Below are 25,772 nucleotides of genomic sequence, written 5' to 3' on the forward strand. Positions count from 1 at the left end.
GTCCTCGGAGTCACTGTTCTCTCCTGCTGTTCCTCTGGTGAGTCAACAAGGCGATCACTCTCTGAGAAGGAGATGAAGACAAAAAAGGAGCTGTATTCTTCCTTAGGAGGTGCAAACCCTTCATTCTGAGGCCTCACCTGCCCTCCTCCCCCTTTACCTCCTGTCTGAGCCCTGCACCTGTTGTGACTCGTCGGCCAGGTGAAGGGGATCCTCTGGCCTTACGCTGTTGTTTCAGCTGACCCTAGCTGCAGGGCAATTAGGAACCCAGTCTACTCATTAGGCTGGGTCCCTGCTTTGCTCTCTCTCCCCCTGTCTCTCCCTTAAACCCATCTCCCTCCCCTCCCTGTCGATCCCTACCCCCTCCCACTCCATCTCTGTCTAGCTCACTTCGAGCCTGCTTGTCACTGTGGCTGTGAAGCTGCAGAAGTTTCCCTGCTGGAGTAAAAGTGTGGATCACATCGCAAGGAGGAGGAAGAAAAGAGTGAAAAGGAATTCTTCTTGTGGGTAAGAAGAAGTTGGATCAAACTTTGGTCCGCTGAATTAAAAGGATTGTGCAGTTGGACGAACAGCAGGTATGAAAAGCCAGACTGTGGTTGTGTCTGTGGCTCTGCTGGCCCTGTGCTGCCTGCTGATCCCCAGAGGAGGGGAGAGCGCAGGGGGGATACTTTCTCTCCAGGGGACTGAAGAGGAGAGGCAGGCAGGGGATCAGCTGCTAGATGAATCCCAGGATGACCCTGAAAGTGAGCAGCATGGACTTGCAGTGGACCCACATCTAGTGGAAAGACGTAAAAAAGACAAAAGAGACATCAAGGAGGCTGCAAAGGATGGTGAGTGAAACAAAATCTTTATTCTGTGTCTGAAAGGCTGTATTTTCCACATAAAGACATCAAAGTTAGTTAGGTATGGCCTGAGCTAACACAGGCACAAACACAAAAGCATTCAGTTTTTGACAGCTTCAATGAGCATTACAAAGTCCAGGTGTTTACCTGGTCATGACACAGCAGGGACAAAAATTTTTTTTTTTTTTGGCTCTAACCAGACAAGAGAAGAAGACACTGAGGTGAGCATCTTGCAGGCAGATTTTTATGACACTGACCTTTTCCACCATGTCTTTTACTGCATGATTAACGTTGACTCTGGTGCACAGTCATGCTGGAAGAATGACTGTTTTAAATGTAACTCCTACACATCAGATCAAAGTAGCTCTTTAATAGTATCACTGATGGGTTTATGCTTCGGTTTTAACATGCAGCTGAGGTGATTGTGATACATTTATGAGTGTCTGGGCAGATTTGCTGTCATTAAAACTGACTCCTAGTAAATGGAGCAGTACTAATGGAAAGAAAGAGAAGTGTTTTCCATGAAAGAGTCTCAGAATTTAAGACAACCTCAGAGGAAATATTAATGGACCTCAAGCAACCACTAAAATGAAAGCTGGCTGTTTGAATTTTCCCTGGCAGTGCAGGAAATAAATAACTGCACAGTTATGTTATCACGTTGTTTTTGTGTGATATAACACAAGACCCAGAGTTACACAGGTCATAGATTTTAAATCCCCACTTATACTGATAGATTATTTTGCATCTGACTGGTACAAGGAGATCTTCTAGATTTTCTAGAAAGGTGTAGAAACTAAATAAGGAGAGGGTTCATTTTAAGTTCATCTCAGATGATTGATTGGACTGGTGGTATAGGTCTCACATAGCAGAGAATTTAGAGGGGAAGAAAGGGAATTTATGAACAAACATTTCGACTATGAGTGCTACGTGCTTAATTTGGTTCTGACCAAGAGTCAACTTAGTGTGGTTTTGGAGAACAGTCCTGTTTTCATTGTATTTATCAGGAATTTCAGGCAGAGTGAGGCGAGCCCCAGAAGAAGGCAAAAAGAAAAAGAAGGATAAGAAGAAGAACAAAGAACCAAAAGATCCAAACGCCACCAAAAAGCCCAAAACTGACAAGAAAGGAAAGAAGAAGGACAGAAAGACAACCACGACACTCCCACCGACCACAACAGGTGAGCACGGAGCAGAGTATGTTTGTACTTGAATAACTTTGAACCTGAATGAAGGTTGTTGACCTTTAGTCCTTGCAATTCCTCCAGTGATCCCAACTGAGCCGCCCACTGAGCCATACACAGATTACCCCTATCCTGATGTTGGTAAGTGACACCCACTTGGGACTATATTCTTCTGTTTCAGACCATCCACTGAATAATAATTCTGTTTGTGGTTTTTTAACATTCTGAAAGCATTAATACACATGGACAGGGCAAGATTAAAAAGTTACTGCTTTGACCACAGGGGGCACCAGAGCCAACACAAACAGAAAGCTCCTCACAGGAGCTTTAATGGCTGAGTAGTTATTTTAACAGACAATAGTACCTACGAGCGGAATAAACAGGCTTATGAGCGGTGTAGATGGATGGTTTAAAAAGGAAAACTGTGGCTGGCCCATGGTGATCTTCCTAAGGGACTACATACAAGTTATCTGGGGAGGGCAGGTCAAGAAAGGGAGAGGGTCTGTGAGGGTATAGAACACAAAAGGGTTATTTAGTCAAAGGTGAAAAGTAACTAATTACATTTACTCAAATTACAGTTATTGAGATGCTTTTGTGTACTTGTAATTTTAAGTACAGTACTGTGCAGAAATTTTAGGCATGTTTGCGCTGAAATTTGAGGCTGAAGTAAGGCGTGTAATGGCGAGTACGCCCACCTGAAGGCCCCATCGGGCGGGAAGGAGGATTGGCACAACCCAGGTCATGCTCTGGATGTCTTTTTACATTACCAAGGGCATGGGAAAATAATCTGATGAAAACAAAACAAAAACCACAGCTTTTGGGCGGAGTTATGGGTAGATGTGGCGCTTAAACATTACCTAGGGTACTGTTAGGGTGGGTAGGAAGGTTGCCACAACCCCCTGGTTGTCGTGTGTATGTTCTAAGCACCTTAAAACTGTTGGTGGTTGCTGGGCGTATAACCAGGGGTGCAAAGACCCAGACCAAAGAAATGTTGTCAAGCTTGACCTTGGCTGCTGAGCGACACACGTTTGTGTCAAATGTGTCGACACTGACTCTGGCTGCCCTCCCTCCTCTCCTCAGCCCGGGTGGTGAAGAACCATTAGCGTTCTACATGCCTAAAACTTCTGCACAGTACTGTACATTTTTAAATCAATCATTTTTAGCTTTATTGAAATAAGTTTTAACCAGAGTAACTCCTCTTTTACCTAAGTAAAACGTGTACTTTTTCCAGCCCTGCATTTAGTGTTGTGTCATTTAAAGTATTACAGCCTTTTTTCCCAGCCTAATTTGACATCACTGGATATAATAGTCCAAATCCAAATGCTGTAAAGAGACTTCAGTGTTTAAAAAGGGGGAGTTTCCCCTTTCAAATCCTCACTCTTTGCCATTACAAGCTAGCATGAGTGGAAAATTTTACCATGCCAGTGCTTTGATTTTAGATTTTAGTAGGATTTTGCTGGGGTTTTTTAAGACAATCTGTCAGTACGTAATACTCACTTTTTTTCTTCTGTTTCAGTATCTAGATCAGACTATCCATGAATTTATAATGCTGTTTACACACTGTCTTAAAAATACTGCAAGATCCTACTAAAATCAAAGCACTTGTTTTGTTAAACTTTCCACTATCTTTATCTTGCTATGGTAGAGAATGAAGATTTAAAGCCTGTTTTCACCACTTGGGATTGGGACTGTTATCTCCCGTAATGTCAAATTAGACAGGAAAAAATAAATATTTAAAATGACAAAACACTAAATGACCCTTTTGTATTATAAACTCTCCAGACCCTCTACCTTTCTTGACCTGTCCTCCCCAAATAATTTGTATACAGTATTTTAGGAAGGTGACTTTAAGCTACCTACAACCTCCTTTTTAATCCATTGACTGTTAACATAACTGTTTGGCCATTAAAGCTCCTGTTAGGAGCTTTCTGTTTGTGTTGATTTTGGCGCCCCGTGTGGTCAAAGCGGTAACTAAGATCTCCTTCTAATCGTTTCCTGTTCATGTGTGTTAATGCTTTCTTAATGTGTTAGAAAGAAAATTCAATTCTATTTCATTTTTTAAAACTTATCACTTTATGTGAAGCTTTTCTGTTTTTGCAGTGTGCTGTCAATAACCTCATGTGACACGTACCCCACGACAGGATTTACATGCATCAGAAACATTCATACAGACTTTATCAATCACAACACTGATGGTTTTGTTTGCTTTTGTAGGTCATATAAAGTTATCCATTTTTCTACTGTTTCATATCCTGCTAAAACTCCTGAGAAGCTTTAATGCATAAAATGCAAACAAAAAAAGGTGTTTATTTGCCGTAATTGTCCTTTCCTTTGAACCAGTTGCCTTTAAAGGCCTTTTCAAAGCAAGCAGAGTAAAAGAAAATCATTTCTTCCAGCACAGTTCACTCTGCTACCATTGAAAGTTACTGTGTCATATTTTTAAGAAAATTTTTGTTTTGCAGTGGCACAACCTTTCAGAACAAAAGCATAAATAAAATTGTTTCCAAATAAAAGCTTGAAAAGAAATAACAGAAGTCTAGTGATCTTAGGCAGCCATCAGTCAGCCTGATCCTCTGTTTCTCCATTAGATGAGTACTGGAAACCAGACGAGGATGACTACTGGGAGGCAGAGCACACACCATCCAGCCCCCCACCCAAAGTCACAGACCCTCCATACGACTACTGGAAACCAGAGGAAGAAGACCCAGCTGCCCTAGTCACAGACCCTCCATATGACTACTGGAAACCAGAAGAAGAAGACCCAACTGCCCCAGTCACAGACCCTCCATATGACTACTGGAAACCAGAAGAAGAAGACCCAGCTGCCCCAGTCACAGACATCTACGATGACTACTGGAAACCAGCAGAGAAAGAGCTGTCCACACCGATGCCTGATATTTACGACTACTGGACTCCAGACGCAAAAGATCCATACGCTCCTGTGACTGATAACTATGACAGCTACTGGAAAGAGCCAGACCCCACGCCCCCTCCCCCAGAGGTTGATGGGAAGGCTGGGACAGATGACAGTGATTACTGGGATGCCACATGTAAGTCTGAGTCTTTGCTCTGTTTAATGGAGGAATTTTTGTGGGAGGACAGTTTATCAAACATGAAAAAGATAAAACCATAATGAGCCTTTTAGTGCTGTAATGATCAGTGGAATTCCTTACAGCAACAAAGAAACAATTTAAGTATAAACAGAAGAAATGTTTGGCTTTAAATTCAGCTTTTACTATTTATATGTATCCTGAAAGTTTATTGATGCAGATTAACAGAGCTGGGAGAATAGGTAATGTGTCAAATAAACCCTGGAAAATGTCATGGCTGAGAAAACTCAAAAAACTTGGTCAGCATTTTAAGTTTACTCAACTGGAGACTTGTTCAGTTTGAATATAATTCAACAGTATTAAAGTAGACAGACCAAAGTGTTTAAACTGCCAAGAACTATTCATTTCTACTGCCAACATTTGTTGTAAAACATTTCTAGTATCATTTAATTTTCATTAAAAGTTTTAGGGCAGTGTTTTTGTGTTGCAAACAATCAGTCATAAATCCCTGAGTCCTCGTTGAGATCAGTGGCTGCAATGTGTTTCAAAGATGTGGTGCAGGAAGTGGTTGAAGTGAATGTCCACCATGGACGAATATGTCTTTAATTTGATCACAGTGAAAACCATATGACTCATCTGGAACACTTGTAGAAACAGACACGTAACTTTCCTTACAAAGAAGATAGCTTAGTGCAAAATGTTAACAGAAACCTAAAATAGAATACCATGATAAGAAGTGGTGCGATCCAAGTACATTTCTTTTTTCAAATTGATTTGATGTGTTGTCAGGGAACAATCTGTTAAACTCAAAAAATCAAAAATACTCTAAAAAAACTCTGCTCAGTTTGCCGTGATTCACTGCAAAAGATTTTAAAAGTCATAATGACTAACTTACTGCTGCTGAAGCAAGAGTCTGGTTTTGTTCGTCAAAACAAATTAAAGTCTTTGTCTGAATACGAGTCTCTCATGTCTGACTCCCTTGGCAGTAATATTTTTGGCCAAGCCAAGCTTGCACACAAACAAGGGGCACCCTTTTTAGAGCTGTAGTCCTTGTACGTGTGCCATGTGGCATACTGACTATTTTGAAAGTTTCAGGTGTCTATTGCCAAAGAGGGACATTAATGGACATCATTAAGCTCTTGTTTAATACAGTATCTTCAAAATTCAGTCTGTTAATAATCCCAGAACCTTTTCCAAATAAATCTGCATAATTAACATTGGTAGCACTTTTTAGTGGGCCCTAATTACCTAGTAATTATATAGTAATAAGTGGTAATCGTCTAGTTCTTTTTTTGAGAACAAGGCGGTTATTACCTAGTAATAAGTTGGCATTTTACCAAGTAATAACTCAGTAATATTAGGGAAGTGTTTACCTAGTAATAATGTGTTGATCATCAAGTAATTCATAGTAATATCATAGCAATTCTCTGGTAATTAGATGGTATTTTAGTCTAACCCTTGTCCTAACCCTTACCCTAAACTCTAACCCTCTCCCTCTTAATATTGTGGCAGTTCTCTGGTAATTAAATGGTGTTTTACCCTAACCCTCTAACTCTATCCCTCACCTAACAATCTCTGGTTATTAGGTGGTATATTACTCTAACTCAGTGGTTCTCAAATGGTGTGTCAAGGCACACTGGTGTGCATTAAGGCAAGTCTGAGTGTGTAAAATCATATGTTACTACTAATACTATACAACAAATTGAGCATAGGGCGTTACTTCTGACAGTCCACAGTGTCAAGTTCTGCCATTTCATTAAGACCAGCTGATCTCTCGTATACCCTCATCAGCTGATGGCCAGCTGATTCATGCTGAGTTTGCTATTGGCTAAATGCACCCATGCTGCCATATTTAAGCTGCTCTGGCTGCCTTCTCTGTGCTGCTCCCTCTACAAGCTTCTCTTCCAACCCTCCTCCACCCCAGCTCCTCCATTATTCTACATCTGACTTAATCAGTGTCATTCTGTTGTTATTGATGCCTGCTTTGCGCTGTTTTTGTTGCTGCGTGAAGGTTAAAGATTGATTGAAAGGTAGGAATGTGTGCTGTTCCTGCTCGATGCTTTTCACTTAGGCTCATGGAAGGGCCATTTTATATATTCAAGCCATATTGCCAAAATAACACCAATAAATACATATTAATAGCTTCTAATAAAATGAAAATATTATATTTGCAAACTATGTATGTTTCTTGAACAAGTGGGCTTGACTGAACTGAAAATACTGTAATATGTATTTTGAAGGGAAATGGATATGGATATGTGATTTTGGCTTGATCTTGGGTGTGCCTTGAGCAAGAATAGGTTGAAAACCATTGCCCTAACCCTTAACCTGAAACCCCAACCCTCTTAATATTGTGGCAGTCCTCTGGTAATTATTATTTTACCCTGACCCTCTACTGTAACCCTAATCCCCTAACTCTAACCCTAGTAATGTTGGGGCCAAATCTGTGGTAATTAGATAATATATTATTAGATAATATATTTTTTAAAATAAGATGATAATTTTCAATATAAGTTGCTTGATAATTCCCAGGTAATTAGGGACACTAGATTAAAATGAGTCTCTCCTGAATAATTTTCAAGCAAGTTTTAGGGTTTGGATTAGGGTTGGGGATAGGGGGTTGGGGTTAGGGTAAAATACCACCTAATTACTAGAGCATTGCCACAATATTACAAGGAATTACTTAATAATTAGTATATTATTACTTTGTAAATACTTCCATCCTTAATAAACCATATTTCTGAGTCATTACTTATTTTGAGAAGTTACTAGATAAGTGGTAGTTACTAGATAACTACCACTTATTACTGTTTAATCTTATGCATTCATCCTTTAGAATCCAAGTTATTGACATTTGTTCAAAGTTTCATGCTCTTTGATATTTCTTCCAGCCTCCTTCCACCCAAAGTCAGCACTGTCTGAAGTATTTTCCCCCCTTAAAGGATCAGATTTTGGAAACAGTTTGTCTTGTGGTTCTGTCGCTCTCATCCGGGTCGGACCGGACATGTTGTCATTACTGTGTGTTTCCAGCTGACTGTATCATACCTCTACTCCTCCAACATTTCCACTGATTCACTTTTACTTGCCAGTCTGGCCTCCTCTGTTATTTTCTCCTGTTTCTCAGTCTACCTCTGTTACTCACATCATTCCTCCGTTCGATCTTTTTACATTTCATTGTGCTTTATTTTCCACTACTCCAGATGAGGTGCCGGATAATCTTCCTTTCCCTGATGGTAGAGAGATCGACCCTGACATCAAAGTAGAAACGCTTCCAGGTACATGATATCACTCAAATACTTCTATCAACCAGACAGCATATTTTCAATTGGATTATAAAAAGAATCACCAGACTTAATGACAAAGAGGAAATGTCAAGTCTATCTCTGTGTCTAAACTGGGTGCAGATGAAAAACTATGAGCAGTTTAACACATAAAAGTGAATCTGAATGAAACTGCCCTACTTTTCTAACATCAGTTAGTGGGTTTGCTTTGTTCCATAGAGTCAACAAAACTTTCCTGTCATCAGATCACAGCTCTGTTTTCATTCTTGTAAATGTAAATGAAAGATTTAACAACTGAATGACATGGTGGGCGCCACAGTGGCATCCAAACAGACAACAGTGGCTGTGGTTAAACCAATAGGGCTGTACTAAACTGTAAAACTGAGCACAAGAAACAATTTAATCCCATATAATCTGACTTGTAATGTAGCAGTGTGTCTGGGTGACTGAACAAGGCGTCTGACTTCTTAGTTTGTTTGTTTTTGTTTTTAACCCAGAGGAGCCTACAACCACCGGTCCCTATGAAGGGACGTGGTATGAAGACTACGACGAGTATGGTATGTACACACACACACACATACAAATATTTTATATTAGATGCACTAGCTCAGACATCCGGAGGGAGCTGGAAGTAGAGCTGCGGCTCCATCGCACTGAAAGCTGCCAGCGGAGGTGGTTCAGGCATCTGATCAGGATGCCTCCTGGACTCTCTATGGAGGTCTCTCTGACACATCTACTAGGGAAAGACCAAGGGGCAGACCCAGAACTCACTGGAGGAATTGTATACCCAATCTGTCCTGGGAATGCAAAAGAATCCCCCACGAGGAGATGGAAAACGTTGCTGGGGAGAGGGTTGTTTCAATTGGCTTGCTGCCACCTTGACCTGGCTCTGTTTAAGCAGATGAAGCACGACACCAGATCCATGCCAAAGGGACAATGTCTTTTAGATTTATTTGATCCTTACTGACCTTGTCACAGTCTATTATTTCCATAAACTTATCCATGTTGTTTTTTATTTTCCACAGGAAGGAAGGAGGAAGAAAAATGGATGGAGAGGGAGCGAGAAAGAGCAGCAAAAGAAAGAGAAAAAGAAGAGAAAGGTGAGAGAAACCACATGTGAACCTTTTTTCTTTTTCTTGCATAACTCCACTCTGCTCAATCATGTCAGGCTTCATACAATCCTGTCATTTCCAAAGCAATGAACGCGGCCTGTGACCTCAGTTCAAAAGTACTAAGAGATAACAGCTCCAAAGTGATCACTCCCCTGGATCATGTTTCATTTTTTTCTAAAACAATACACATGTGATTTCTTGCATTACTAATGTAAGCACATCAACGGTACATGCTTTAACTTGAATGACAGGGACAGAAGTTCATGCTTTTGCAGCTTATCTTGGAAAGTTCAGAAATCTCTTGTGTGCAGATCTAAAGCAGACAAATGAAAGGAGGGTGTATGGAGAATGATCCACATGGAGAGGATTAGTGAGAGTGATGATAAAGAAAAAATGCAACAAAGAGGGATAAGCAGGCAGAGAATGTTGTTATTTCATCGCCACGTGTTTGCTACGTGTAGAGAGGTTAGCTGGTGGTTAAGACGAGAACTTGAGACACTGATATATAACGCAGTCAGCCCTGGTGTCAAGAGGGCACATCCTGTGTGGACGCTTCATTGCAATCCGATGCAAGCTGAGGAGAAAAGTGTGTCAGGCTAACTTTATGTAAACAATCAGGACTTTTTAGGTTTGGAGTCATCTGTATAACACATGACATGCAAACATATGTGTGTCTTGTTTTACAGGCAGACCTACAAACATCACTGTGTGCTAACGGGTGTAGGTGTTTATCTGCTTATACATATGTGCAGTAGCTTACAACATGTCATACATTCCCACAGTCAGTCTGGCAGCCATACTATCAGCAATAAAATACAGAACGTCAGTGAGCCACAGAATAAAGTGTCAGAATATGAATTATGACAGTGATAAATGGTATTCAGGCTTTTCTTCTTCAATAGCAGACACTCTCTGGGTCAGGATGATACGAGTTTGATCAGAGACTGGGAGGGAAATAACAACATCTGGGTTGTTTTTCTCCACTTGAGCCTTCCAGCTCTCCCCAGGGAATTTTGGCACATGAAATTTGCAAATAACGACGAGTTCCTAGATCATTTCTGGGCAGAGGGAAAGAGAAGAAGTATCCAGCCAAGAAAGAACAATTTATTTTGCATTAAGTCTGTTTTTTCTGACCTTTGCTAGAGAGAGCACGGAAGCTGAAAGAGGCAGAGGAGCGGGCCAGGAACAGACCACGTGTCTTCAAAGAGCCAAAGAGTGAGTCAGCTATGTGTCAAATCAGGAAAAAACATTGTAAAAGCATTTCTAATGTAATTGACATATCTGATGTTCTCTGTATACGTGGCAGAGTGTCCACCCTTGGGTATGGAGTCCCACAAGATTGAACCAGACCAGCTCTCAGCCTCGTCTGTGTCTCAGTATATATTTTCACCTCAGAGGGCAAGACTCAACATGCAGGTACACAAAAATCAGAGCACGACTGCCGCTATGGTCTTACTTGCACACCACCAGGTCTTAAATTAAACACCAGATACCACACACATGCTGGAAAATACTGTTATTGCTGAGTCTGTCGCTTCCATTAGCGGCTTTGACAATTATTACAACTTCATAGTCCAAGAATCTTTTAAGCAGCAGAGTAATAAAAACAGCTGATAAATCTCTGAGTTTTCTGCTTACTGCAGCTGATTTTTAATTAGAAAGCTCAAAAGCAGTGATTTGCATGTGGAGTTTGAGTCATAAGCTGTTATTTATCATATGTTCTGTCTTATGTGGTCTCAGGGCTCAGACGATGAAGATAACATGAGAGGGGGAGCATGGTGTGCAAATGCTGAGGACAGGATTCACTGGTTTGAGATCGATGCTCGCAGGGAGATAGAGTTTACGGGAGTCATAACACAAGGACGAGACTCCTCAATTGAGTAAGAAACCAACTCACAACAAGAACATATAGTTTTAAGTTTGTTAGTTGAACATGCTGCCCACCGTGTGCTTCCTTTTCCAGGAGCGACTTTGTGATGTCCTACTTCCTAGCTTTCAGCAACGACAGCAGAGAATGGACAACCATTCACGATGGATATGCTGACTGGGTGAGTTCACAAAAATTGATGTCACTTCCTCAGGCATCTTGGATTGTGTCTCCTATCTTTCCCCGATTCACTTTTCTCCCTCTTCCCTCTCATCCAGCTGTTCTTTGGAAACAACGATAAAGACACTCCAGTGATGAACCAGCTGGCAGAGCCGGTGCTGGCTCGCTACATCCGGATCATTCCTCAGAGCTGGAACGGCACTCTGTGTATGAGGCTGGAGGTCCTGGGCTGCCCACTGCCTGGTGAGCCTCAAACACATGAATACAACATGACTGCAATTAAAAGTTTCAAAATAAATCTCAGGATTTGCTAATTTTTGTTTGGTAGATCCAGTTGATGTTCAGTACAGGCAAAATGAAGTGACTCCAGTGGATTATTTGAAGTTTAAACACCACAGCTACACAGAGATGGTTAATGTGAGTATTGATCCTCAAATGCACACCAAACTTCAGTTTGACAAAATTTCAAAAGACTAATGCACCCTTTGTTTACATGGGTCACCATATCACTGGCATACAGTGCGAATAAATTAGATTTACCAGTTCATTATTTACACACAATTCACAGTTTAGTTTGCTTATGAACTGAAAACTATAAAAGCCTTTAACTATGCTAAACAGTTGGCATGGTTTGTTGGTATAATTTAGGGACAAATTAGCATTAGGTGTTTCACAGCTGTCTTGTAGCAAAAGTTAATGTTAGCTTGATTTATATATATATATATATATATATATAAAAGTTGCTATAGTTATCTAAAAGTATAATAAACAGTGAACCTGGGACACTCAGAAAATGATAAACAGAACTGTTGAACAAAAGTATCATTAACATTTGTTATTGTTAATTAAATGTATAATATAAGGAGTTAATAGTTAGTTTAAAGCATTGGTTCCCAACCAAGCCATTGTTTCTGGCTTCAAGTACAAAAAATGGGGATGCAGATGGCTGCCCCCCCATCCATGTACATGTGCGGCTCAGGTTCAAGTCTTGTCTGTGGCTTCTTTACTCCGTGTCATTCCTCACTCTCTCATCCCTGTTCCTGACTTTATCAACTGTCCTTCTCTCTAAATAAAGGCATGAATAAATCGTTACAATAAACAATACAATAAACAGTTGTTATAATTGTTTGCTTTTAGTGTAGGAAGCAGTTGTCATATTTAGCTTAAAGTATGACAAACAGTTATACCAATTTCCTTAAAATATGATTAACATTTGCAATAGTTAGCCTCAAGAATGATAAACAGTTGTAATAGCTTTATGTATAACTAGAAAAGCACTCGGAAAGCACAGACCTCCACCATTAGCCCTATCTCCCAATAGTAAAGAATGCTTTAAAAAATTTCTGGATCCAGACGGTGATCCAGATCACTCCCAAAATCTAATCAGTTCTTCCTTATGCCATTTCTGACATTTCCTGAAAATTTCATCAAAATCCGTCCATAACTTTTTGAGTTATGTTGCTAACAAACAAACTAACTGACAAACTAACAAACCCTGCCGATCACATAACCTCCTTGGCGGAGGTAATAAACAGAATTGAAATTATAAGCTAAAGTATAATAAACAGCTAAGCTAGTTAGCTTTAAATACTTGTAATTGTGGCCTACAACATATTCAACAGTTTATTTAGCTCAAAGTGTGATAAATATTTGTACTACTTGGCTTTAAGTATGATAAATGGTTGTAATTGTACTAAAAGTATGATAATTGGTTGACATATTTAGCTTCAAGTATGAGAAAAGGTTTTACTAGTTGTCTTTTAGTGTGATGATGGTTTTAATTGCTCTAAAAGAGGGATTATGTTAAAAGACGTCAACTATTATAAACAGTTGTATTAGTTAAACTTAAAGTATTATAAAAGGTTGTAGTAGTTGGGGCACAGATTGCCTAGGGGTTAGGTCACATGTATGTGGACAGCCCAGATCTGAGAACGACCTGTGGCTCCTTGGCTGCATGTCCCTCCCCCTCTCTTTGGTCCCTGATTCTAACTGTGTCCAATGTCCTTCTCTCAAAGATAAAGGCATAAAGAGCCCCAGAAATATGTATCTGAAAAACCAACAACAACATTTATTAAAAAAGGGTTGTGTTGTACTAAAAGTATGATACAAGGTTGAAATGTTTAGCATTAAGTATGATAAACAGTTGTACAAGTAAGCTTTTAGTCTGACTACAGCTGAAATTGTACTTAAAGTGTGATTATGGTTGAAGGAAGCTATTACAAGCAGTTGTACTAGTTAAACTTAAAGTATGATGAAATGGTCGTAATTGTACTAAAAGTAGGAGAAAGGTTGAAATAATTAGCTAAACATAAATTAAACATTGGAAACCGTTTGCTTAAAGTTAGAGACATGCTTAAGATGTAGAAAACTAGAAATTATTTACTTTGTAGGTTAAGTAGGTTATAATAATTAAATATTAAATAACTGACACAGCTAACTAGATCTTTGATTAACATTTACAACTTTTAATTCAGGGATTAATAGTTGAAAAGTCATCTTAAAGAATTTCCAAATAGATTTTATAGTTAGCGTAAGAAAAAAATGAAACCTGACCACGCTGTTAATCCATCATTTTGGATTTTTAAAGCATTTCAGCAGATAAGGACATCAGATTTATTTAGATTCACAAGTTTACAAACTGCAGGGATGTTCTGCTTCTGCAGCTTGTTTGAACCATTGCCTAAGGCTGTTTCTTAAATTACATTGATATGTAAATATTGTGTCTTTTGTTCATCCTTTTGTGTGTTCAGCTCATAAAGTCGGTGCATGATGAGTGTCCCAACATCACCAGCATCTACAGTCTGGGCCGCAGCACCAAGGGGCTGGAAATCATGGCCATTGTCATATCTGGAAACCCCACAGAGCATGAAATAGGTGAGAACATGTCCAACAACCATATGACCAGCATAGTTTATTGTTTTAAAACAGTTAAATAACTTTTACTACAGTGTTTTCATCATGCCTTTTAAATACCAAGTAAAAATCCTGAGGCATGTTTTCAAACAAAAAGGCAAACCAGCTGTTTTCTGTAAAGCAGTCTGAAATATGGATTGGTTGGTACTGAAGCCTGAGGACTGTTTGGCCACAATGGCACCACAGAAGATTCCTGTAAATCCTAATAAACACCAGGTGGGGGTCTGTGGATTATGCTTCAGGGAAAAAACAGATACAGTCTTGTCCTGTTGTTTCTGCAGGTGAGCCAGAGTTTCGCTACACAGCTGGTCTTCATGGCAATGAGGCAGTGGGTCGGGAGATGATCCTGCTTCTTATGCAGTACCTGTGCAAAGAATACAAAGACAGAAACCCCAGAGTCCAGCAGCTGGTAGAGGGGATACGCATCCACCTTGTGCCTTCACTCAATCCTGATGGACAAGTGGAAGCTTTCGAAGTGGTCAGTGAATATTATCTTTAAAAATGAGGTTTAAAAACAGAGAAAAGTATACAGGAAATGCCAGTGAATCAGGGTTTTGTGGTTGTCTATGGTAACTTTGCTGCATGTGTCTCTGTACCAGGGATCAGAGCTGAGCGGGTGGACAACGGGACACTTCACCGAGGGGGGCTTTGACATCTTCCAGAACTTTCCTGAACTGAACAGTATCCTTTGGGACGCTGAGGATAAAGGCATGGTGCCCAAAATCACCCCCAATCACCATGTGCCCATACCAGAGAGCTACGAGACCAACAGCTTGGTGAGCCACCAAACAACTGGGTTGAAGACCCAAAGTTGTCAGCAACAAAAATGAATGAAATGATAATGATAATAAACTAAATGGCCAACATTTTCACTGATTTGAAAAAGGCATCACTAACAGCACTTACTGAAGCTGCATTATAAAACTAACTGAAATTAAGTTATATTTCATACACTATACATGCAAAGTATTTCAAGCAGACATTATAAGTCTCTTCCAGTTTATTTGGCTCTGTGTGGTTCTGTACCAACTTGTGGCAGCAGTGGCTTTTAAATAGCAGCTTGTGCAGCATCATGGTGTGGGCATGGATTTATTACTAAATACTTTTCCAGGCCATTTTGGGTCTTGCCCCTGACAAGTATCCATATAACAAAAACATAAAACTAGTACTAAAGCTTATGAACACTCAAGTAGCAAACCAGCTCACAAAATAATTAAAAAATGATTAGAGATTTTATTATAAAAGCTAAACATGATTAAAACAAAAAACTAATGAAAAAATGAATGCTTAAAGGCCGCAGTTTAAACCATTGTATTGTCTTGTAGCTTCCTTCTTCTCCTCATATGAGTGATATTACTATACAGAGGATGTGATGACTGTATAAAAGTGGTTGGAGCCTCAACAAACAAAGATGGGAGTATTCTGTGCTACTTTGGTTTTTCAGATCAACCGTTTGTGTGATGTGGATACTCATGTTTTTTTCTCAGATTGCTGTGGAAACCAGGGCCATAATCTCCTGGATGAAAAGCCATCCATTTGTGCTGGGTGCGAACTTCCAGGGCGGGGAGTCTATTGTGGCCTATCCTTATGACAGCTTACGTCCCAACAAGCCTGCTGAGAGCCAGAAACCCCACAGCCGCAAGAAGAGACAGTATGATTACTTCTGTCCTTTTTGACCTTTGATCTGTTGTTCGTTTTTTAACACACATTTTATCTACTTAATTCTCTGTGGAGTTTTGTGAGAACCCCTCATAGTTGTAATCATGTCAGATAACAAGAACTGTTTACTACAGGTACGAAGAAGAAGGTTTTGATGTGACCGAGTGGGGGAGGGGCTACCAGGAGGAGCCAGAGGAAGACTGGAGAGGGAGAGGGTATTCACAGCCTGAAGAGGAGTGGAGGGGCCACGGCTACGACCATGGCTACGACCATGGCTACGACCACGGCTACGACCGTGGTTATGACCACGGTTATGATCGAGGCCATGATCGAGGCTACGACAACAGCTACGACCCAGGCTACAACCAAGGTTATGAGCGCAGAGAGGAGGAAGAGGATGACAGAGGAAGAAGCGCTGGCTACCCACACAGTGAGCCTGAGGATGAGCTTCGGGTGATTCCTGACGAGTCTCTCTTCAGGTGGTTGTCTGTGTCCTACGCCTCCACCCACCTGACCATGACACACAACTACCACGGCTCCTGCCATGGGGACACCTCTGCAGGGGTGCACGGCATCGTCAACAGGGCCAAATGGAAGCCAGTCTCAGGAAGTAAGTAGAGCTCAGTAAGTTTGTCATTCCTTTAGTAGATGTTTTTACTCTCTGCATGTGTTATTACACTCCCTGGTGGACATTTTGTGTAGTGCAGAATCTAAGGTTAATTAGCATTTTCACCTCTGTAGGTATGAATGATTTCAGCTACCTGCACACCAACTGTTTGGAGCTGTCCATATTCCTGGGATGTGACAAGTTTCCTCATCAGAGTGAGTTGGCCCGGGAGTGGGAGAAGAACAGAGAAGCAATGCTCATCTTCATGGAGCAGGTCAGTTTACCATCAGGTATAGTAATGATACAAAATCATAGGACAAAGATAAGAAGTTTCAGCTAGCTTTGTTCCTTTGTCTTCCATGTTTAGGTTCATCGTGGCATCAGGGGCATTGTGAAGGACCAGCAGGGGAATCCCATCGCAAATGCCACCATTTCTGTAGAGGGAGTCAACCATGACGTCACCACAGGTAAAAGACTTCCTGTTTTCCCATTCTCAGCCAGCTTTAGTTAACAACAGACTGTATGTAAGAACTAGACACAGGCTATTTTATCTAAACTGCTTTAAATCTGCATAGTTTTAATGACAAGCAGGGGAGAGTTCAGGTTGCTTAAAAGCTCAAATGTTATGGAAAATGTCACTTTTTCCAGTCAAATTATAACTGTAGTATACATTTTCCTAATGCCCTGTGGTAAATGTTACTAATTACACTATTTATTTTATAAACTATAGTCCCATAAAGAATATCATCAGTAAAAGCAGTTGTTTAATTTATGGCAGGAAATAGGAAACTTTCAAAAATGCAAGTATGAGTTTCCTGTACATCCTCTTAGGGCTTCTGTATACATACTCTTTGTTTTTCCTGGCACATGTTCAGACCCACAGGAGAGTTCTGCGACCCACTTTTGTATCCCGACCCACCAGTTGAGAACCACTGCTTAATAGGAGTGTTGGTGCTTGAAGATGGTCAGCACAGAATGTTTGTAAATTGGGCATTGAGACATAGAAAGTAGTGAACAGATAAGCCCCGTTCACACTGCCTTTTGCCACTGTAAAGCGTTTGTCTTTATTCATCAGGGTGTTTTGAATGAACATATCATTTTTTTGGGTTGTCAATATATTAACCACCTACATTATAGCAATTTTTACAGAATTTACACAGCAAAGTGTAAAAACGAATAAGTACAATACAGTCAAGCACAGGCGTCATGATCTAATGTGGGGCATATTTACTTTATTTTTAGAATTTGCCAGGAGGGGGCTGCATTTGGCCCTGGGGCTGTTGTTTGGACACCCTTGGTTTAAGTATTTGTGATGTCTACTTTAGAGTTATTGTCAGCCAGGGTTCCTACAGACTTTAATAGTCTAATTTAAACATTTTTAGACCTTGTTAAGACCTGAAAAATTAATACCAATGCCAGGGCTGAATTTTTTTATTTAATGTTTATGAAATGTCAAATGGCACAGGGCTCAAGATTTTTGGGGGGTCAGAAATGCCCAGATGTGACTATTTCTGGCAAATTTAATGCCTCTATTCTATCCAAACATATTTAAATATTTTTTTCATATTTTTACCATAACACATTTTTACAGATGTTTTGAGCTGATTCTAAACAGTTTAACTATTAAAATTAGAATGTTTTTGTTAGGGAAGACCTGTTAGAATAAGGGTGGACTGCACCGATTTTTAAGTGGGCAACCTTATAGTCCAGATCTGTGAGAACTGGACTGGTATTTCTGGGTTCAGATAAAATCAGGGGTCTGGGGGCCCAGGAAATTGAGAACATCCAACACTAAATTCTCCTTATTATGGAGAATATTTATGCAACAATTTGTAGAAGAAGATGATTAGCACCGTACAAAGTTAACTAAAAAACAAGGATTGGATAAGGACATGTATTAGTCAAGGTGCCTTCTAAAATGTAAGTCCTCTCACTGGTAACAATCAGACCTTTTTAAGACCTTAAATTTTAAATGTGCAGTTAAAACTATTTAAGACTTTCCCATGATCTGCAGGAACCCTAGTTAGCCCTACCAGGAAGCCATCTCACAAAAATTGTGTTTTTCCAGCCATGCCAAACAGCATGGCTTCCTACCAGGAAGCCATCTCACAAAAATTGTGTTTTTCCAGCCATGCCAAACAGCATTCAATGTTTAGTTTAGCCTTGCCTGTCATGACCTCAGGCTGCCTCTAGGGGTCACAATCCCCACAATCTGAGAAGTATTCATAATACTAGTCAATAAAGCAGAATAGAGACTTAGTCACATGTATATCCTCTGGACTTCTGGTTTTAAGAATAAATGATGGAGTAAATGCAGAACTCAACCTTTAAAAGGGAATACATAAACAACAGTGTCATGTTACAATGACTACATTAACTTTTTGTTCAGTCTATGTATAACTCTTGAGCAACCTCTTTAATAACTAAAAATCCCTACACTTGTCAACGTAGCACCCACTGGCGACTTCTGGCGGCTGCTGAACCCGGGCGAATACCGAGTGACAGCTCGAGCTGAGGGCTTCTCTTCGCTGACTAAAACATGTGTAGTTGGTTATCAGTCAGGAGCGACTGCTTGCAGCTTCAATCTGGCGAAGTCCAACTGGGACCGCATCAAACAGGTGAGCCACTGCCACCCTAAATTAACTCCTAAACTAGTACCTGCCTGTCCAGTACTTTATAGTGTCTTAAAATGTCTCTGCAGATCATGGCCCTCCACGGCAACAGGCCGATTCGACTCAGCTACAGCAACAACAGAGCGCACTACCCAGCAGTGACTAACGGCAACAGACGTGTGACAAACAGTAACAGTGGTTATTCAGAGAGTTCACGTCTCAACGCTGAGCGACTGAGGCGGCGCAGGATACTTCGTCAACGCCGCCTTAGACAACAGAGATTACTGAGGTTAAGAACGACAACAACGTTACCCCCAACAACCACAATTCCCACAACGCCAGAGACAACCACAACGCCAGAGACAACCACATCCTGGTACGACTCGTGGATCATAGGTGAGGGGCAGTCATCAACACCTGGTGGTTTCACAGACTCAATCCTGGATTATAACTACGAGTACAACATAGATGACTATTAAACTAAACACTCAATAAGCACGCACCAGCCCTCTTTTTCTTGTAGATCCTGCTGTCAAGTATTCTGAGCATCGTGACGAATCAGAGAATGCTCTTAGTACATGTGGGATTTTACAGAACGGTAACTATATTATTGTATAGTTTTCTATTACTTGACAAACTGCCTCTTCATAGAAAACAATCCTGTAAACGGTTCTTTAGTTTGACAAATCACACTGCATCTCTCTCACTGTTCTGTTATTCAGTCTTTTTAAGAAAACTTGTTTTTTTATTGTAGATGCACATAAACAAATGTCGTCATTTTTTTTATTTCACCAGAGTTGAAATATTTACACTGTCTTCATCTGGGGCAGACAGATTTTTTACAGTATGAGCAGTCATTAAAGGTACAAAAGCGTTTGTAACAGAGGAATCTTTGGGGGGAGAAGTCTTTTGTCATGTTTCCTCTGACACAGAGTGATTTTTCTAATAAATGCTTGTTCATACACATTGCTTGTCCCTTCTCTTTTGTGGCATGTTGACACTGATTTCTTCTTGACAGCAATCCCATGACCTCTGACTTTTTACAGCATCAGTGTTACAAGACGTATCTAAGTATATTTGGCCCGTCTATGGTCAGAGGAGAGCTTATTCTTAATGCATCTCAATAGTGCCCAAGAAGTGTCAGCATGTATCCTTAGAGGATTTGACCCCTCAGTGGCTGATGTTCATCTCACTTTCCTCATCCTCATCAGCAGAGAAAGCAGAGAAACTGACTGGCTCACATTCAAGAGCGCGTAAATTTACTAGACATGCAGTTTGGGTGCTGCTGAACTCTGGAATCGTCACCAAAAGGACTTCCTGGCCATCAGGACCTAAAGGGAATAAAGTGACAAAAATGTTGTAAATACACTCAACTTTGAAATCTTAAAATCGATACTGTGTAAATGTTTACATTGTGCTCTGACCTTTAATGAGCTTGGACTCAAAGACTGGGGCATTGCCGCTGAAGTAAATGTGGGGACACTCTTCCAAAATGAAAGGGTCTTTTTGGTAGAATGGGTAACAACCTATAGATAAGAAAACAGTGTGATATCTTCCTTTCATATCAGCTAAAAAAGGCTAGAATGTTTTATCCTGTGCCGTCTTACCTAGAGTATCAGGTGCAGTAGGGGCCAGGTGTCTGAGTCGTAGTGTTTCCTCCAGGATTTCCAGGTGACTGTCTCTGCTACTGTACTTCTGGATGTCGCCTACATTCTGGCCAGATGTGCCCAGGAACCTTCAAACAATCACAACACAATTACAGGGATTTTCACACCAATCTGGGATATGAAGCAAACAGAGGATAGTGACTGTGTTGTTTTACCTTACTCCATCGATGTTAACCTGGTGTGGATTAGAGGCTAGCTGTAGTGTGGGATACACAGAGGACAGGGGGAACATGCAGCGGTGGAGGGGCTGCTGTGGGAGGGTGTAGTTGGTGGGATCATACTGGCCTGGCATTAAATCCACTGGAACTGAGGCCTTGAAACATCAAGAACAGGAAAACTCATAAATCTTACGTCTTTAGATTCCTTTGTAATGAACTGTACAAACTCCTCTCATTTTATCTCCTCCTACTGTCTTTTACATTCAGTTTGTCCAACTAGTTTATATAATATTCAACACAAATGGGAAAGGGAACTTGACAGTGAATACATAGAGGACAACTGGCAAGAAGATGTTGAGGAAAAGAGGACTATATCCACTTTTTCTGGCACTGTAAATACATATCACAGTTTTGGAACTCCGTAACTAAAGAACTTAATGGCATTTTCAAAACTAAAATTAAAAAAAAACCCTGGGCTCTTCTTGCTTGGTCTTCCCTCTAAAGATCTGTCATTTCCCTCTCTCAATTTCAAACTACTGGACCAACTACGCTTTTGGCAAGAAAATGTATTATTCTGTGTATTTTCTTCATTAAAGTTTAACACTTAATAGTGATTGTCGATGATTTTGTTTTCAGCTATAGTTAGAAGATTTTTCTGTTAAAACCCATCAGAACTTTTTTCCATTGAATTTTAACACAGTTTTACTTAACTAAAAGCATTAATTTGAACTGCCACAAGAGTGGAGGAAATCAGTGGTTTTTCTATCATTAAAAGGTCTTTACTAGTGATGCGCTGATTATAGAATAAATGGCCAGTATCCAAAGTGATGTTCTAAATAATTAAAATAATTGATGATTCTTCTGCCAAAAACCATCTTTGATTTAGCAGTAAGGTGAACTAGGTGTCCTTTAAACTACTGACACAACAAATAAACCTTGACTGATATCTGTTTATGCTACATTATTTGCCACTGGCCAGTGTTTGTCAACAGAGCCAATACTGGCCAATAGTGATGTTAAACTGAGGCATCGGTGCAGCTCTACCTTTAACACTGATAAAAATGATTTAGTTGAATTTTGTTTTTCCAATTAAATGCTCAGAGTAATGCCACATGGAGCAAAACTCTAGAGTGTACAGTGAGGCAAAATTTCTGATGGAAAACAATCTCAAAGTAAACGGGTGCATAAAAGCACAAGAAAAACACTAAACACACACATTAACATACAACATTTATGGCATAACTGAAAGTGCTTGTGATTAAAGCCTGTGAACCATAATGAATACTGTATTTCTAAAGAAATCTTAAATAGGGAAAAATTCATGTCAAAGCATAGAAATAACTTGTGAGTGACAGAAATTCCCTTTATTTTTTATCTTTATCTTTTCTTTTCTTTTTCTTTCATACCATCAGCTATTAGACCTTATAATTCTACAGTAAACAGATGAGAATCCCAGACAACTGAATTTCCCTTCGGGGATAAATAAAGTTCTTGTATTGTATTGTATTGTATTTGCAGTTCTACTCACAACTCGTGATGTCCTACTGAAAACTCTTTGTGAGTTGAACCATCACTGGTTGATAAAGGATTTTTAATTACATCAGAGTGCCTCAGATCTTGTTTTAACTGCCATCTCTACTATGGACTCTGCAAATAATCTGGCATGTCACTATTTCATGTTTTGCTTTTTTATGTTTGTCCTCTCATCCTGATTCTGGTCACACTCTACCGACATTTTTTACCCCATGCAGCACTCACACTATCTCTAACCTGTGAGCAATCTTAGGAGATTATGAAAAAGTGGTGTTGAAAACAAAGGTTGAATTTGTATTTGTGCAGAAGTTTTCCTGTAATTCTGCAAAGTAAAACCATAAATTACCCAATACTGGTTGTCAAGAACTTCTGTTTCGTTGCTGTGGTATTAAACAGATATAAAAAGGATTTGATTTTTACACATGTAAGTTATAAATCCTAAATTAAAGGAAGTTAATAAAAATATGGCTAGACTAAATAATACAAAAATATTATTCCGTGGTTGTTAGGCTTATCATGGTTAGTGTGTACATTTTTTACTAAACATTAGGCCTGGCACCATGGCTTTCATTACTTTTCAGAATCAGAATCAGCCTAACTGGCCAAGAATGCATACACAAACAAGGGATTTGACTCCCGTTATCTTAGCTTGAAATGTGCAGGAATTACACATCAAGTATAAAAATGATAACTTTAACTTAAATATTTAAAAGCTCTAATGGGGCATTTGAACTAATATGTACACAAGTCTGTGTGCATCAATGGTATGGTGCAAGGAGGATAAGATATGTGATGATGTGGCAGATGAATCAGGCGTATATAAGATAATTTATATTTAAGTAGTGCAAAGGTGAAAATAAGGAGAGGCGTTATTCTACAGTGTTTTTTTACATTTAAAAATGGCACTGTTAGATTAATGACAAGTTATGTTCATCAGAGCCAAAGCCTGGGGGAAGAAACTTTTGGACACATATTTATAAATACTTGTTTTTACAAATTATGTCTCATCCTATATGTCATTTGGAAACTGCACATAATGTAATAAAGGCATGCAAATGCAAAGGTAGAGGGAATACTCACCACCAGCTGCAAGAGCAGCTCATCCAGTAAACGCATCGCCTCCACACTGCCAGCCTGAGTCTTCTTAGTGAGGTACTTTGCCTTAACATAAACAACAGGAAGTGAGTTAGTTCACTTTGAATTTCTGAACAAGTCATATTCATAATAGTTGTATGTAAATATGCACATGGGGGGGGGCTAAACCACATCCTGCTACCTTTGTTGATGCATCCTTGTCCTGTGTGCTGTGGCTCAGAAGGTTACCCGCTAAAAGGACTCTAGAGATCATCGCTGCCCCACTCTGCTCCCCCTGGACACCCAGCTGACCAGTTACCATGTCAACCAGCAACTGTAGCCCCAGCATGCTGTCGGCGTGACTGCTGCCGAGGCCAAGTCCTGAAGCTAGGAGCACAAACCTGCACGTAACAGACAGCATATTAAAATCTACTTTATAAGAAAAGATGACATTAACACTTTAATAGTTTGCATTAGAACCTGTCAGAGCTCAGTGCAGGTCTCGGCTTCTGTGGAGGAAGATCAGCCAAGCAAAAGTCTTCAACTGTGAACTTTCCATCATTCTTCTCTGCTCCATATACTGCAATAACACTACCTGAAAAAGAAAGAAGGTCAAAAGTGAAAAAAGATGTATGAGACATGATCAGGGTTGTGTTTGTAATGCCACATGATCCTTGATATGACAGTAACACCTTTTCACTGTCTAACTTCTTGACTTAAAGATTAAAATCCTGACCTGTGACACACTTATCTCTGTCAATTTTGCCCTCCAGTTTGATCCTCTGCAGCTCGTCCTCCAGAATCAGCTCGTCTGTTTCACTGATGTATTTGGCTCGTGCGGGCTGAGGCAGCAGGTTGTGCTTCAGGGAACAAGAAAACAAAAAAATGAGGCGTGACACTCGCCAGCAGCTGCTGTCAATCATCTTGTATGTACAGGATCAGCCTGTAAGATTAAGTGTGGCTGCAGACCTCATCACTGATCTCTCTCAGAATAGATGGCTGCAAGTCCATACGCTTGAACAAGGTACCCACAATGCAACACTGCTCCCCTGTCTGGAGATCACACAGCTTCCTGATATGCACATCAGACCCTGGCAGGAAATAAAGAATTGTTTATTAAAGTAAAATCTTAATTAAATATTTTCACTTCTACTTGAGTAGATTTACAGACCAGTAGATTTACTTCATCTAAGGAAATTTTAACGAAAGTAACTGTACTTTTAGTTCAGTACAATAGTCCTATACTCTTTACCTCTGGACAAAAATAAGAGACCTAGTTTTGGTAAACATGGTCTAAGCTTACCCCACTTCTGCTGGGCTCTCTCTGACAGCAATGGCCTCATCTGCATGAGTCGTGCTGCGTAAATATGAGCATACTGCCGGTTGAAACTCCGCTCACCGACTCTGTAGCTCTCAGAGCAGGAACTGTAGGCCAGAGACATCCTCTCAAACACCGAACCCGGGTCATCTGAGGCAGGGCGAGAGAGCAGAGAGGAGCCCTGCTTCTGGGCGCTCAGCTCGGAGAACATGACTGTGCTGAGGGAGGAGATGGGAGAGGTTATATGTAATTAATCCAGTTCGTCTTAAATTATCCATGACTAAAGCGTGAATCAAGGCGTATAAACAATCCAGGGCTAGCTGCTTGTGCTTTAGCCTAATGTTAACAGTAGACAGCTTCCAGTCAGTGCTATATCTAATGATTTCATCTAAACCTACCAATTTCTGAACAACCATGGCGAAGCAGCAGCTCTCAAGCGTCTTACCTTGTACTGTGTTGGCTTAATTGTCAGTAGTTAGCGTAAATGTCCCGCACATACAAAAAATGTCCAAAATAAACTCGTTTAAGGTCCTGTCAGGAGCAGTTCCCGCGAAATCGCCCGCTCAACACTGCTAGTTAAAGGCGCATGCGTATTCTCGCGAGAATGTATACAGAGCACCAAAAAACTGTAGCATATCACGAAACAACACCATGCAATCATCCAACCTTTAACATAGATACCTCTTAAGAGGATGTAATAATTGTTTAAATATCGCAGAGCTGA

The 25,772-nt window shown here is 40.2% G+C and overlaps 2 protein-coding genes across 2 annotated transcripts; one reads left to right on the forward strand and one right to left on the reverse strand.

Moving 5' to 3' along the window:
* Positions 1–20,264, forward strand: aebp1b (AE binding protein 1b). Its single transcript, XM_041786806.1, has 22 exons — positions 1–827; positions 1,844–2,014; positions 2,102–2,158; positions 4,606–5,067; positions 8,268–8,342; positions 8,846–8,905; positions 9,374–9,448; positions 10,604–10,675; positions 10,767–10,876; positions 11,201–11,340; positions 11,424–11,508; positions 11,606–11,750; positions 11,836–11,924; positions 14,258–14,381; positions 14,702–14,898; positions 15,020–15,196; positions 15,908–16,071; positions 16,214–16,689; positions 16,821–16,960; positions 17,054–17,153; positions 19,138–19,304; positions 19,388–20,264. Exons 1-22 carry the CDS (start codon positions 575–577, stop codon positions 19,775–19,777), a joined length of 3,729 nt encoding a protein of 1,242 aa, XP_041642740.1. The 5' UTR covers positions 1–574; the 3' UTR covers positions 19,778–20,264.
* On the reverse strand, positions 20,068–25,725 carry pold2 (polymerase (DNA directed), delta 2, regulatory subunit). The gene is made up of 11 exons (XM_041786807.1): positions 25,494–25,725; positions 25,034–25,266; positions 24,700–24,821; positions 24,467–24,590; positions 24,211–24,325; positions 23,933–24,131; positions 23,737–23,817; positions 21,121–21,278; positions 20,906–21,033; positions 20,723–20,824; positions 20,068–20,629 (listed from the first exon to the last, which is right to left on the reverse strand). The coding sequence occupies exons 2-11, from the start codon at positions 25,257–25,259 to the stop codon at positions 20,469–20,471; spliced, it is 1,416 nt and encodes a 471-aa protein (XP_041642741.1). The 5' UTR covers positions 25,260–25,266; positions 25,494–25,725; the 3' UTR covers positions 20,068–20,468.
* Between the last annotated feature and the right edge of the window lie 47 nt (positions 25,726–25,772).

Source organism: Cheilinus undulatus, linkage group 5 (assembly GCF_018320785.1).
Source record: "Cheilinus undulatus linkage group 5, ASM1832078v1, whole genome shotgun sequence".
Lineage (NCBI taxonomy): Eukaryota > Metazoa > Chordata > Actinopteri > Labriformes > Labridae > Cheilinus > Cheilinus undulatus.